The sequence below is a fragment of the Alosa sapidissima genome, chromosome 14, assembly GCF_018492685.1.
Source record: "Alosa sapidissima isolate fAloSap1 chromosome 14, fAloSap1.pri, whole genome shotgun sequence".
Taxonomy (NCBI): domain Eukaryota; kingdom Metazoa; phylum Chordata; class Actinopteri; order Clupeiformes; family Clupeidae; genus Alosa; species Alosa sapidissima.
In genome coordinates, this window is record NC_055970.1 from 18,239,876 (window position 1) to 18,255,286 (window position 15,411).

Below are 15,411 nucleotides of genomic sequence, written 5' to 3' on the forward strand. Positions count from 1 at the left end.
ACAAGTGGTAAATGCGTAGGTGGATTCCTTACACGACGATAAACTGCTTCAGCATAATTTAATGTCTGCTCTGACAAGGATCTATGGTCTGTGGTCCCACGCTGTCTCTTTAAGGGGCCAAAGTCTCTGTGAAGGGTGCGATGACTGAGAGTGCTCACCAACCCCCCAAGTTGCAGGAGGTGTGTGATGCTCTCCAGAGAGGGACCCAGTCAGCGGGTAGCAGCGCGGCAGCCTCCTCACCCCCCACCGCTCTCCCCCACCAGCAGCAACAGCGCCGCCGCCGTGCACCGGCCCTGCCTCCCCCCCTCCCCGCCGCCACCATGCTGCTCACACAGCCTCCGGCTCCGCCAGAGTCCCCACGCGCTCCGCACACACTCCCACTGCCGGAGGAGACGCCCAGTTTCAGCCCCGCGCGCACCCACACCCACACGGCCGGGGACCCCGAGCCGGAGCCCGGAGGCGACATGAGCGCAGGGATGGAGCCGACGACCATCTCCAGACCCATGTCCAAGCGACACAAGAGCATGAGGAAGAACTCCAGGAGGATTTACTCCCCATACCAGGATCAGAGCCAAGGGTGAGTGAAGCTCAAGATTTCCTTCTAGTTCTAATTCATTCTGCCTTTTCAACAAGTCGCACATGCTCTACCACCCGCTGTAGTAGTTAAGTTGTTTACATATCTGTAGTCATTCACTCTGTAGGAAATCTCAGCAGTCACACTGTAATGTTAAAATGAGTTGTTGTGAGGTTATGAATCTCAGCAGTCACACTGTAATGTTAAAATGAGTTGTTGGGAGATTATGTGAATTTCTTGTCAGAATATTTAAATCATCCTCAGGGTTTTTTGAGTCTCCATAAAACATTTTACTATGTGAAGATGACACTGTGTTCGTTCGTAAATGATTTAATGGACAGTCTGTATGCATGGAAATGTGCTGTATTTTATTAATGTATGTGCTGTGTAAAAGCTCTGTCTTTATTGGCTGAGACATTGACAGCCCTGAAATATATATTTTTGTTTGAATCATTGTTCTCTCTGAAAGCTATTTTAATATTAATGCAATCAGTTGTTTTAAAATGTGAATATTTTATTGAACAAAAACTGACCTAATTGTGTGTGTAACTCATAAATTTCAATTGTATACGAATCATACTATTTTTTGCTCTACTTAGCATGGCATATAACAGCTGTTCTGAGGCATGTCTAGTGGTAAGAACTTCTATGGGACAGACATCATAAATAGTGTACTACCGCAACCTTTTCTTTCCCAATTCAGTCTTTCAGATGACGAGGATAAAGATGGGGACAGCAACGATCCCGAGGAAGTGTTCCAGAACATTCAGTATCAGAAGGAGCTCATTGCAAACATTCGAACCCGACCTTGGCCAATGAGACGAAAGCTCAAAGCCCTCAAGTAAGACTTTTATTATACAGAGGATTACACACTGTAAATGTGTAAAAATGTGGAAAAATATCTTGCATGATGCATCATTAGAATAGTTTACAGTGACAAAGATTTGATTTGTTTTTACCTACTACTCTTCTAGTAACTTTTGCCTAGTACAGAGATGTATGTTTTGTTTTTACTGTAAATGTGACAAACACTGTTTGGTAAATTAGAGGCATTAAGTGCAACACTTTAATACTGGAGAGGGATCGGTCAGGCGTAACACAGATGAGATAAACAACCATTACCATTTCACACCTGAGGGCACCCTTCATCTTACTGTAATGACAGCCCCTACATAACCAACCCAATTAGCGGAATAATTAATCCATCAAGAACTGCACTGAGATGTGACACATATTTACTTTAGTTCAGGAGCCATGAAATTCCTTGATTGGCATGAGTTCTGGTATTTGATTAAGATTGGGGGGACCTCTTCTCCCCATGCAAACATGCCCTCGGTGGGTCCCCTCCCCTGACCAGCGGGAAGCCTTGCTGGTGCAGCATCTTTTCACAGCCAGTTCATCATTACTACAGGCGGCTTTATGGTCGTCATCATTGATGAGATGGAAGCCTGCGTTTTATGCACATTGTAATATATGGCTGAGTGCCCATGATTGCTCCGCCTTGCAAAAAAAAAAAATATATATAATCAGTTTATCCTCCACAGAGGTTTTCCTGACACCATTTTGATAAGTATGTCTTCATTTCCTGTTAACGAATCTCTTAAAATGGTGTTGTGGTGCTTCCAAAAAAAAGATGAAACACACAGAATCTGATCGTTACTTATTCATAAGGAATCCTCTAATGCGATGCCACAGGTTTTTTAGAGCCCATAAAAGTGCCTTGAAGAAAATGTTGATAAAAGCAGAACGGCGTATCCCCGAGAAACGCCTGACGCCATGATATGGTCGGTGGAGCAGTAAACCCCCGGTATTAATGGCTTCATCAGTGAGACTGCAGGCCGTAAATCTGACCTGGGATCAGTCCATGAAATAATGTGTTATTGCCCACGACTGCTCTGTGTGTGCTTTTCAGGCAAGCCAGGGAGATCGTGCTGAAGTACGAGGGGAGACTCACCAGAACCAGAGGGTACCAGGCGGCCGGCGCCGATGTCAGTCTTGCCACCTGCATGTGCCACCTACAACTAACATGCAACCACACAACCCCCATGCCAGTTATCTTACTAACACACCTTACTAATAGACCAATGTCTCATATTTGTCTACACTGAGAGATTGTGGTGATGATTCTTATTATGTTGACAAATATCTTGAATAAGTCGATGAATTTTATGTTCACCATCTTAAAGAAGCTTAGTTGTTGATGTTTTCCTTATTTGATGTCTGCTCTCCATCCAGCAACTCAATGCAGTGCACTCACAATAATTACACTGCACCAGAGTTCTCCTGGTGTCGTCTTTGTAAACTGAGCCAATTGACCACAGTGTACTCATCTATCCTAATTCCTACTCCAGTTTACAGCACATTCACAGCATGTTTGTCTGTGTTTAGAAACTATATGTGTGTGTGTGTGTGTGTGTGTGTGTGTGTGTGTGTGCGTGTGTGTGTGTGTGTGTGTGTGCTGTGAGTAACGATTGTTGAGAGTAAGTGTAGTGAATGTAGGTGCTTATACAGGTGTGTATATGAGAATGTGCATAGATCTGTATTTGTCTCTGTGTGTGTGTGTGTGTGCATAGATCTGTATTTGTGTGTGTGTGTACATGTGCGCCTGTATGTGTGTGTTTATGTGACAGCTGGGTAAGAGGTCTCCATCTCCATGTGGCAGAGCCTGCCTCAGCAACCCCACTCACCCACTCCCAGACGCTGCGGCTGAATTTATGGCCTGTTGTTATGGCCCAGTTTAATTAAAATGTTCCACAGGCATTCGGCAGGGCTACCCAAGCACCATTAAAATTAATTGACTTTTAGCGAGTGGATGAATGATGAATTATTAATTAAAGAACTGGCTGTGGGTAAATTAAAATTAGAGAGATCATACACATTGGTCAAATGGATCTATTTACTGATCTACTTTTTCATGGGATTATGATTGTTCTACTACATAGGATAACTGAAGTGACTTGATAAATCTTTTGTCTGGTCAAATGCAAAACATAACAATAAATTATAACATACATGATTTATATTATAGTGATTGACGCAAGCAGAAGGGCCTTGCCATTGGCATTATTTAATAAAGGTGTTGGTGGTAAATATGATATTCTGATACACAATATTTTCCATTACAGCTGCTGAAAAAACTCTCTCGTCTGCTCTATAACATTGTGGTTCTGTTCATTCCATGGGAAATGAGAATCAAGAAAATTGAAAGTAAGTTGCATACAACTTTTGTTATGCCTTGCATGTATCTTTTGATTCTGATGTCCATATTTATACCCATAGTTTGTATATTAATAATGCCTGCATTTCTTTGTATATCCTCATTAACCAGAAAGTAAGTTTTGAACAGACACTCTAAGTGTTTGTAAGACTTGGATGGGGACGAGGTTGTACACAACTCTGCTCAGCGGACTGTGCTCACTTGTTTTTAAAGGTCACTTCGGATCAGGAGTAGCCTCTTATTTTATCTTCCTGCGATGGCTGTTTGGAATCAATATAGTCCTAACGATAATGACGGGGGCTTTCATTGTTCTGCCTGAGGTATGCCTTTTAAAATGTTACGTTTTTAAATAAATAAGTATTTTAAAATAGTTGTTTGGCTGATTAACTTCTAGAATCAGAATCAGATTTATTTTGCCAAAGTCAGTTAGCACGATGACAATGCATGATAGACAATAATGCAATGTATGGAGAATAACGGCTAATTTACACAGTTATGTTGAATTGAGATATCCAGCTTTTGTGAATAACAAACCCAGAATAACAGCCTAATTCATTCTGATATTGTATTAATGGTTGTATGTATCCCTACTTTACTTCAGCAAGGTAAATGGGGTAGAACATGTAGGGTGCTCAAAAGCTCCGGTTGTAAAAAGCTTGACGGGGAGGGATGTGGGCGGGCCAGTGTTTTTGTCCTGTTGGCTCTTAAAAGGGGGCAGATTTATTCAGCTGCCTGACACAGGGGCCATTGGCAATTTTCCGCGGCATCCACCCGAGCGCATCAGTCACCGTCTCCCTCTCTCCCTTTCTCACCTGTCCGCCACACGGCGTTCCCATCCCATCAGCTCCTGGCCGGAGCGCCGTTCGGAAGCACCCGCAGCAAGACCATTCCCAAGGAGCACCTTTCCTCAGCGCAGGACCTGGACACCATCTGGTCTCTCGGGGCAAGCAAGGCCATTATGTGTTTCTTTTATAGTTCTGTCAATATGACACCTGTACAAGCTGCGCACACCATTTTGCCCAACACTATACCCCCTGTTTGTGGGACATGCAATCTGTCGCCCTGCTTTGATTTTTCTGTCTCACCTCCGTACCTCACAGGGATACCTCCAGTACTCTGTGCTGTTTTATGGTTACTATGGCAATGTGAGGAAGATTGGGAGTGCTGGATATAGGTTGCCCCTGGCCTACTTTATGGTTGGAATGGCTGTTTTTGCCTACAGTTTCATCACACTCTTGAGAAAGTAAGAACGCTTACTGAACTTACATTAGATTTCATTTACAGCTTGTATCACACAATACTGTAGTGACTTATAGGATCCCTATGGTGAGTTTGTGATTGACTTTTTGCCTCTCTGTGTTTCATTTAATCAGGATGGCTAAAAACTCGCGCCTCAGCCTGGCCAGTGCATCTGATGAGAACTACACCTTCTGTTGGCGGATCTTCTGTGCCTGGGACTACCTCATTGGAAATCCCGAGGCTGCTGAGAGCAAAACGGCCGCCATCGTCAACAACATCAGGGTGAGCGCGCTCAGTCCGCCCAATCCATCCTAAGACTCAGCCCCGGACTCCCCTGATCCAATTCCCAACGACCGGCTGCTTCTAATTTACTCAGGCAGTATCTACAGGAGAGGTTTATGCACCGATGTATTACTGCCTGATTTCCCAAAGGAGAGCCTGTCATTTGCAGCTTATCACTAATCTACGCTAAGGCACATAAACAAGAGTGCACGCTTGCCAGAGGAGTGTTCTCTTCCATTCAGCACACGGAGAGCGTGGCCCTCTAATTGATAAAAAGTGTTGCCTGGCACATAAGCTTCATTATGCAAATCCCCTCTGCTTGACCCAATGCCTTCTTGTGTGCTAATATGCTAATGCTTTGCTTTGGTCTTTCAAGGAGGCCATTGTGGAGGAACAAGAAAAAAAGAAAGATACAAGCCTGTAAGTATTGATTTCAATGTTTCAGTGTCACTTGTATCTGAACTTCTATTGTGTGTTGTTTTGGCTACTGAGATGAGGATCCAAAGACTTTGAGTGTGAAATAATTACTTTTCTGCAGAATGATGCCTTCTTATTATAAGGGATTAGGTTGGTGCTTTTTCCGGCAGAAGTGTCTCTCTCCTAGTGCTACCTGAGACCATTCTGATTTATAAACACTATTCCAGTCTATTGCAATCCCAGCAGAGTGAGCGTGGTGGAAAACATCCTGCTATAACTCATAAAAACTGCCTTGCACTGCAGGGGATGACTGCGCCTAAATCACGATCAGACCTGCTAACACATTAAACATGATCAGTTCTCTTGAAAATACACACATTCTCTCGTTCTAGCTCTTTCTCAGAGACATACACCCACTCAATCTCTCTCTCTCTCTCTCTCTCTCTCTCTCTCTCTCTCTGTCACACACACACACACACACACACACACACACACACACACACAGACAGACTCACACTTTCTCTCTCTTTCTCTCTCTCACACACACACACACACACACACACACACACACACACAAAATACCATAACTTCCAGTATGTTTTATAATGGATATGTCTGTGGTTAACTTATTTGGCTTGTAACTGTACGATTTCCTTTTACTTAAATTAGTATGTTGACACATACACAAAATAAACCATGGCTTTGGTCAAACTATATACAAATCAGTGCAAACTTAAGAGGGTCATCAGCCTCTAACCTACTGATCCATGCATCCCATGTCAAAAACTTTTAACATCTGGGTTACACCGGGTCCGCATTTGAAGTGTTCTATTCTAAAAATCAATTTAGAAGACTGCTTTAATTTTTTTTAATGGATGATCCACAATCATGTCTGGTGTAGCCAGTTCCGTTGTTACTGTAATAGTGGAAGCTAATTGTTGTAACAGATGCCCCATGAACAGAACACATCAAGTACATGTCTATCCCTGGCGTAGCCTGCCTATAACACAATGGGAGTAAATCATTCTTTATATGACTAAACCTGTGAGCACTGACAGTTCCCTCCACTGTAGCATTGTTGTTCACTCTCCCCCTCCAGAGCAGTTTTGATCAGTCTGCGGATACTAGCAAATATCCTGGTGCTGCTGTCTCTCGCAGGCAGCATCTACATAATCTACTTTGTTGTGGATCGCTCTCAGAAACTGGAACAGGAGAAGCCAGAGCTCACCCTTTGGGAGAAGAATGAGGTAGAAGTCCAAACATGTGACTGTTTGTCATTGATACATTCCAAGTGTCAGTTTAACTACCATATATAATCCTGGGATTGGCCGTATGAATCTGCTTTTTGTTGCAATGATTTCATGCAAAAGTTCTTTGTGGTCATATTCTAGCCTGACAATAGCCAGATGAATTTCGCTAGCTCCACTCATCCATCTGGAACCGATCCATTGAAGTGTTGCTTCAGAAGGCTGGGCCTAATCAAAAAATGCTTGCATATGATTGAATAAGCCACTTGTCCGTCATCTATTGACGTGCTACTTCAACCACTCACATCGAAGCCAACCCGTGACGCTGATAACAGTCTCACAGACGCTTCTACGCTATGTCACATCTATGAAACTCCCGCCCTGCGTCCTGATTGGCTGAACCATAAAGTCGGTTGCAGAAATCACTCTCAATGGAAGAGGTCCCAGATGGATGTGAGTGAAGCTAGGCGGAGCTAAGCGGAACGACATTCATCTGGCTATTGTCAGGTTAATTCTAGCCATGTACTATCCCAAATTCCTGATTGAAGAGAAATTTGCATGGGCTTTACAACTCTAGCTTGTAGGTTTACAACCTACTCCCTGTAGGCTTGCAAATCTCCATTGCACGCCTACAAACCTATGCACTGGGACAAGGTTGTAGGTAGGCCCTCTGATAGTGGATGTGGGGATTCCTGACCTCTGCTTGTCTGTCCCTATTCCTCTGTGCCAGGTGAGTGTGGTGGTCTCCTTGATCACTATGATCGCCCCGTCTGCCTTTGAGCTGGTGGCCCAGCTGGAGATGTATCATCCAAGGACCAGCCTCAGGTTCCAGCTAGGCAGGTGAGAGACAGTAGAGCAGTAGTCAAACAGTAGTAAAATGAAGATATACTGTATGACATATATATGACAAAAGCATGTGTAAATATATATACAGTACCCTCCAGAATTATTGCCACCTCTGCTAAAGTTGACTAAAAAGAGGAATATAAAATCATTTGGAAATTGATCTTAATGCCTTAAGTAAAAAAATTAGGAAATATCCAACCTTAAAGGCAGTGGTCCCCAAACTTTTTCTTCTGAGGGCCAGCTCACTATGCCTGACTCTAATAGAGGGCCAGAGACTCGGAGTATATTAGTAACCATAAATAGCTTAGTGCTGTGAACAGCAGTCTACCTTAGTTGAATATTCCATTACATTTAATCATAGGCTACTGCAATTTAATACCATTGTTAGCTGTGTTTATATTACAATCATGCCATATCAGTGTAAAATGTAGCTCAAATGAAATAATACTAATAAAAAATAGCATTCCCAAAAGTATTAGCAGGGAGTCCCAAAAGTGTATTTTATTCAGAGTGTGAACTGTGAACTCTGTGTCTTTGCATACACAGCTCAAGTTGTGAACAAGCAATATCCTACAAATAATTGGAAGTTCTCAAACTATGAGAGTTTTATGAAGTGCTGGCAAAAACATCTGAAATGACTACTTTCACTCACCTGATGAGAATACATAAATTTGTATGAACATTTGAACGAGTGCCGAGAAAAAAATATCCCAGCAAGTCCCAGAAATATGACTTGAATAGAAGTTAGTTAGTTATTAACAATTAATTGATAAACTTGTAGAATACTTTGAGCACTGATGCAGTCAGCATAGGCCTCTTACATTTTTTGCAGGTAGGTCTACATTTCATTCCGTTTTCGATGGCAAACGCGAAACAGCGCCAAAACAACCACCAGTGGACAAAAAGAGTATTACATGTGTACTGTTAAGACTCGCTATAGAGAATCAATGGGGGAAATTACGGAGGTTATAGTTTGACGATGTCGTACTCCCATGCGGGCCAGATGCTATATACCACGGACATGTTTTGGGGGGCCACCCAAAATGAAGTGGCGGGCCATAGTTTGGGGACCACTGCTTTAAGGATACCAATTTTCTTTGTGAATGAATAATGTATCATAAATAAAAATATATGTTCTTCCTTAAAATACAGGGGTCATAATTATTGGTTTTATTTTTATGCTCATTGAGCTCAATGCAAATCAGCTAATAGGCTAACTGAAATAAAACCATGCCAGTCTCTAGGTATGGTGAAGGGTATGTGATGATGTGGGGCTATTTTAATTCCAAAGGCCAAGGGAACTTCAAAAAATAATAAAAACAGATGAGGTCCTCATCTGTTTTTATTATTTTTTAAAGGCCAGTTATTTCATGGATCCAGGATACTATGCATCCTCCTTTCCAGATCATGCCAGATCTCTTCAGTGGTAGATGGCAATGTCTTATGTTTTGATCAATTCTGGTCAGCTAAATGCTGCTTCACTGTTCCTTGTGCCGCAACAACAAAACATTACAATACAAATGCAATAAACACAAGAAACCCAATATTCTGAGTATATTGAAAACAATATTTATCTCAGCTCAATAAAACCCTGGTTATATCCATGGCATTCTAGGTATTATTCATTTTATACTGAACTGGTGTACCATTTGATAGACTGCATGCTATAGCACTTTATGATGGGTAGATGGTGGCACTGAAAGAGGCATCATAAAGGCATGGATCAAAAGGAAAGGATGTGACTACTGATGTGCCTTGTTTTTATTCATTTGTCTTTAGGGTTTTAGTCCTGTATCTGGGGAATCTCTATAGTCTCATCATTGCTCTGCTGGATAAAGTAAACAGCATGAGCTCCTCAGTAAGTTTCACCTATGCAGCGATCTTGGCTATAATATGAATAAAGATGTGTATTTCTAAAACTTGTATCAAATCATTTAAAGGTTGAAATGGATTAAACATTACAGAATAGTCAGAATAGTCAGAATTCTGAAATGCTTACAATCTATGTCCATGTACAGTATGTGACAAGAAAATGTTACCTTGATGACGTTGTTGTTTATGTGTTTTTTGGTAGATCCCCGTTAGTCCAGGTAACTGGTCTGACTCGACTGCCTTTCTAGCTACCGTGTTGCAGCCTAATGAAGACAACCTGTCCACCATAACTCCTGAAATCACTGAGCATAAGAACAGCACCATTGCAACAATCCTTGAGATCAACAGAACCAAAAGCACCACACCTGTGGTCCTAAATCAAACAGCCCCATACAATATGTATAACAAATACCAGCAAGACCAGTGCTGGGAGACATATGTTGGCCAGGTAGGTACAGTAGATGGGACACAGGACAGTGCGCTTTGCTAGTATTTTAATGGATTATGACAGGGAGCTCAATCTTTTGGTGGGGAAACGTCTTCCCAGAGTAGTGTAATGTTACAGCAAGTGTCCATGCAGTGGGTTGTTCAACAGACACATTTTGGCAAGACAAATGAGAACAGGAAATGCCTGAGCTGTGCTCTTGTGCTATTTGTCTAATTGTGAAAACTTCATATTGTTTCTTGAAACTGCCTGGGAAACTTGAAACGTGATGAAGTGAGCAGTTGAACCAAGCAGTCAGGACAAGCTGAGCCCAACAGTTGCTGTGCTTCATCATTCTGTCTCTTTTGCTGACTGGAATGAAATGACTCACATATTCTTCAAATGAGTTGTAAATTGCTGTATAAGTGCATTGGCTTGACAAAAAAGAAAGTATGCTATTCAATTGTCCTTGTTTTCTCCCTTCTAAAGCTTTCCAAACTGAGATGAGTTGGCACTGGATGTGAAATTCTGAGAGGGTTGTTGGTTTAGAGTTAGACATAAATGCTATGGGCATACTTGAATGGGTTTTTGGGAAAAGCTGTGCTTTGTTTGGGCTTCACCAAAAGAATGAGGAAAACATTTTTGTTTTGCAGGAAATGCTGAAGCTCTCCATCATTGACATGATCTTCACAGTAGCAAGCATCCTGTTGATTGATTTCATCCGTGGCCTAGTAGTGCGATATCTGAGTGACTGCTGTTGCTGGGATTTAGAGAGTAAGTTTGTAAGTACCAAAGCCCACGTTCATCTCTGTGGTGATAAACGTCCGATAAACTTTTAGATGGATTCAAACACACTCGGTAGAATCACATTAACTGAATACACGTTCTTCCACAGCCTGAATATGGAGAATTCAAAATAGCTGAAAATGTGCTCCACCTGATATACAATCAAGGAATGATTTGGTATGTGATCTGTCATGCTGTCTATCAATAGTGAGACTGAAATTGTAAATATTAAAATGTAAGAGATAAGAAGTTTCTTGAACTGTCATTAATAAAGCAATTATTTTCTCAAAGTATCAGCCAGAACTACCCTGTGTAAATGTAATTAAATTCTGTTAAACACAATTTACATAGTATACAGTATTATTAGTCATGAATGATTATTATGAAGCCTTTAGTACTGCATCAGTAGTTCTCACAAGGTGCTACCACCTACCTCATTCTAACCTCTTTAGCCATGAAGGATGCAGGGGTGTGCAGCACTGCTGTGTCCTTTAATGAAGTGCCAGTTGGCCTGAGGAACGGTGTGCAAGGGCTCCATTAATGGACGATATACATCCCCCCGTGTCTTTTGCGCTCTCAGGATGGGGGCGTTCTTCTCGCCCTGCCTCCCGGCGTTCAATGTGCTCAAGCTGATCGGGCTTATGTACCTGCGGAGCTGGGCCGTGCTGACCTGTAATGTTCCGCACCAGCAGGTCTTCAGGGCCTCCAGGTCAGTCCCGAGTCCCTCTCATTATGGAGGCATTACGCCTGCTCCCCCGGTGGCCTCCAGGCTAATGGAGTGGCACAGGTGGTGGTTCGCTCCACGCCATTCTGGGCTTAACTTGAAGGATGTGAGAAAAGTGGACTGTGGATCGTTAAGTGCTTTGGTACTGCGCCATTTTAAAAGCAGGTCCCCCTGTGCTAGCCGAGACATTAGTCTGGAGTTTATCGTTACGTAAGGTGAAATGTAGCTTTTTGTCTTGATCATGGACATGTCAGATATGGCTATTTTATACAACACTTAGGGATAAAAAAAAAGCTTAGTGGCAAAGAACTGTTGGTCAGCGATTTGGTTCCCCTTTCATTTCACTACATCTCAGCTTCTCTCATATTCTGACTCAGTGGAGAAAAGAGAGAAAGACAGAGAGAGAGAGACAGAGCAAGAAAGGGAGAGGGTGAGAGAGAGAGAGAGAGAGAGAGAGAGAGAGCAAGAAAGAGACAGAGTGAGAGGGAGAGAGAGAGAGAGCAAGAGAGGGAGAAGGTGAGAGGGAGAGAGAGAGCAAGAAAGAGTGAGAGGGAGCGAGAGAACAATAAGCACATCGGCCTGACGACTGGCTGCGCTGGCTACTGCTCGGCCTGATTTATCTAATGGCCCTGTCGTAGCCTCTTGCTGGCTTATCAGTCACTCCCAGATGTGAGGAGGGGACGAGGGGGTGGAGATGGCATGAAATCCACAGGCACTCCATCTACGCTGACGACATGACCCTCCTCATGAACCAGAAAAATTCGCTCCGCAACCGAGAGCGTGGAGAGGAGATGATACAGACACATTAGCCAATAATTACAACGGCTGCTGCAGAGTTGTACCGAGTGCTTTTTTCTCTATTTGACTGATTGCGTAGCTGTAACGTGTTTGTCACCTTTGATATCTCACTCCTGGTCCACACATTTGTGATAACCAATGTTTCAGACTATGTTTACGCTTGAACGGCACAAAGTTATTACAGAATAGCGATATTTTCTGGAGCAGTCAGACTCCATGATTTCTGTATTTTTCTTCCTTTCAGATCAAATAACTTCTACCTGGCCATGCTGCTCTTCATGCTGTTTCTCTGCATGCTGCCCACGATCTTCGCAATTGTCCGATACAGACCATCACAGCACTGCGGGCCTTTTAGGTAAATTGCATTCTCCCTACAGTCCTACTAGGAGGTCATATAAAGTCAGCCCTTGTAAATTTAGTTAATTAATACCAAAATCTTAATAGGCCATCTGCATGAAATCAGCAGGATTGTAGAAGAGTGAGCTAAAATGACGGCAATAAAGGATTACAATGTGTGCCGTTAATCTGCATGGGCCTCCCCTCCTTCTCTGTCCCACAGTGGTCAGGAGAAGATTTATGACATCATCTCAGACACTATAGCCAACGACTTCCCTCTGTGGTTCAGTAGAGTGATGGGTTACGTCACGAGCCCGGTGGTGGTTCTGCCCGCTCTGCTGCTACTGTTGTGAGTCTGGCTTCCCATTTTACCCTGTCAGTCTCAGCTCCTCCACTGAGGACACTTGGCTTTAAAAAGACACATGGAGCAAACATGAATAAACACAAATGTCAATCTCAGTGATGTACCAGACCTGTCCAAGCTTCAGTGCCGCCTCCTTGTTGTGTTGTAGCATGCTGATCTACTACCTGCAGGCCATTGCAAGATCCTTGAAGTACACCAACAACCAACTGAGGATGCAACTTCAGACAGTGAGTGGTATTCTCATGAAAGGGATGCACATTGTTATTGTAACTCAAGATAGCCATTCTATAATAATAGCATTGATCACATCAATAATGATGATGGATGTGGATATAAGTAAAGGGAATGTGCCATTGTTCATGAGAGTTAAGAGACTTAGTACCAGTCACAATGCCATTTGGGCTGCATGTCCTTGAAATAGAAGGAGAAAAATCAATACTGCATTATGTCTGAATGGATTGTTGCTTGTTCAGGAACGGACAGAGGATAAGAAGAAGGTCTTTCAGTTGGCAGCCGGTAATCTTCTTTTATTACTGCCCCTGTAGGTCATTTGGACTTGCATTAACTCGCATAATCACCGAGACACACTGTTAATGCAGTCAGCTGTATTTACAAAGACACATAAATGTCCAGTTAATATCGGAGAGAATCTGACGATTCATGTCTGTCTCTCTCTTCTCTCGGTGACCTGACACGACCAAAGCTCGGCTACAAGCCCCAGAAGGAGGTGACAAGAAGACCGAACAAGAGAGCGACATCACCAGCATGGAGTCTTCCATCCGTTCCTCCTCTCCCCGTCACAACGGTAGCGTCACCAACTTTGAGTCCCCGGTGCGTCGTGGAAACAGCATTCGCACCATAACTCAGTCAGCCTCGCGTGCGGACATCAGAGCTGCTGCTGCCACTGCTGCTGCCGCAGCTGCTGCCGCTGCCCGGAGTCCCGCGGTGTCTGTCCGACAAAAGCACAGATATGAGCACATACCAAACAGGTTTGGATGTTTTTCTGGAAAAAATATAGCCAAGGGTGTTTCAAATATAGATTTAAATATTATTCCACATAACAATGAAACTTGGCTCAAAAGAATCAGATGGAATATCAATTTGACTCCAAAACAAATATTGGAGTTAATACTGGGCTGAGATCCCAAAGTCTCCAAGGTCCATGTCATTTTAATGCAATTCTAAGTAATCCCTGATATTCTTCTCTCTGCATTGATTTCAAGACATCCAGGGTATCTGGGAGGATCAAGTGGCTCCTGCCGTTCTAAGTCATATCACCATGTGGCCTACAACCCGCCTGTGCGTTACGCAGAGAACATCCACTCTGACCCGCTATACAGGAAGAGCATCCGGCCAATGCACCCAGAGGCTGCTGGAATAGTGACGGCCCAGAGCTACGTGGGGCGGCGTGCCCACACCACCCGCTACGTCATCGTGAACGAGCATGAGCCTCGGAAGAAGCTGTTGCGCTCCACCACACGCATCCCGCGCCACTACCGCATCGCCGACGACCCGGGGGACATTGTGGAGCTTTACCCAAGGAACATCAAGCGCTACACCATCCGCACCCCGCACAGGCCCCACCAGCCTCACCTGAGCGAGGAGGAAGAGGAGGAGGAGGCCGTCGCCGGCAAGAGTGTCCGGAGGGGTGCCCTCAGTCAGTCTAACCGTCCACGGTCCCTCTCAGACCTCCACCAGCCTGTGCGCTTCTATATTGGAGATCCGGGGGGCAGCCAGCTGTCCATGGCCAAAGACAGGGGAGTGTACTGCCGACACCAGGAGGACCACGAAGAGGACTGGGATGAGATGGGGCCACACCTCTGTTCCCGTAGTAACATAAAGGGCGCAGAGCCCTCCCACAGACACTGTGAGCCCCACGTGAAGGCCAAGACCAAACATAAGGTTGAGCCATCGCTCACAGAGTCGGATTCAGCCTCACTGGCCTCCAGCAGTGACCAGCAGAATAGCAGCACAGACCAGTACATCCAGGTCATTCACAATAAGGAGAAGTATCTCAAATCTGGTGGCAAACTTGCAAAGAAGTCCAAGTCCAAAGCAAGCAATGATATGAATTTGTCAGGCTCAAGTGAACTTGTCTGCTCAAATGTATAGTTTGTGTATGCATTGTGTCAATATCAGTGCTGTAACAAATGAAGCACAGACACAATTAATAAAAATGGCATTGTGTTTGCATGTTGCTTATCAAATTGTGCCTTAAAACATGAACAAAACGCTGTTTGGTTGACTAATAAAAACTGCGAGTCTGCAGAGAAAATGACTTCTGT

At 43.6% G+C, this 15,411-nt stretch overlaps 1 protein-coding gene across 1 annotated transcript; it reads left to right on the forward strand.

Annotated features, from left to right (window-relative positions):
- The first annotated feature begins 293 nt into the window (after positions 1-293).
- Positions 294-15,332, forward strand: LOC121682391 (transmembrane channel-like protein 3). Its single transcript, XM_042062532.1, has 22 exons — positions 294-577; positions 1,278-1,415; positions 2,487-2,562; positions 3,700-3,781; positions 4,005-4,111; positions 4,636-4,734; positions 4,892-5,034; positions 5,165-5,312; positions 5,689-5,732; positions 6,829-6,976; positions 7,707-7,816; positions 9,602-9,680; positions 9,897-10,142; positions 10,772-10,900; positions 11,014-11,081; positions 11,485-11,613; positions 12,671-12,781; positions 12,986-13,111; positions 13,275-13,353; positions 13,600-13,642; positions 13,830-14,115; positions 14,350-15,332. Exons 1-22 carry the CDS (start codon positions 321-323, stop codon positions 15,236-15,238), a joined length of 3,537 nt encoding a protein of 1,178 aa, XP_041918466.1. The 5' UTR covers positions 294-320; the 3' UTR covers positions 15,239-15,332.
- The last annotated feature ends 79 nt before the right edge of the window (positions 15,333-15,411 follow it).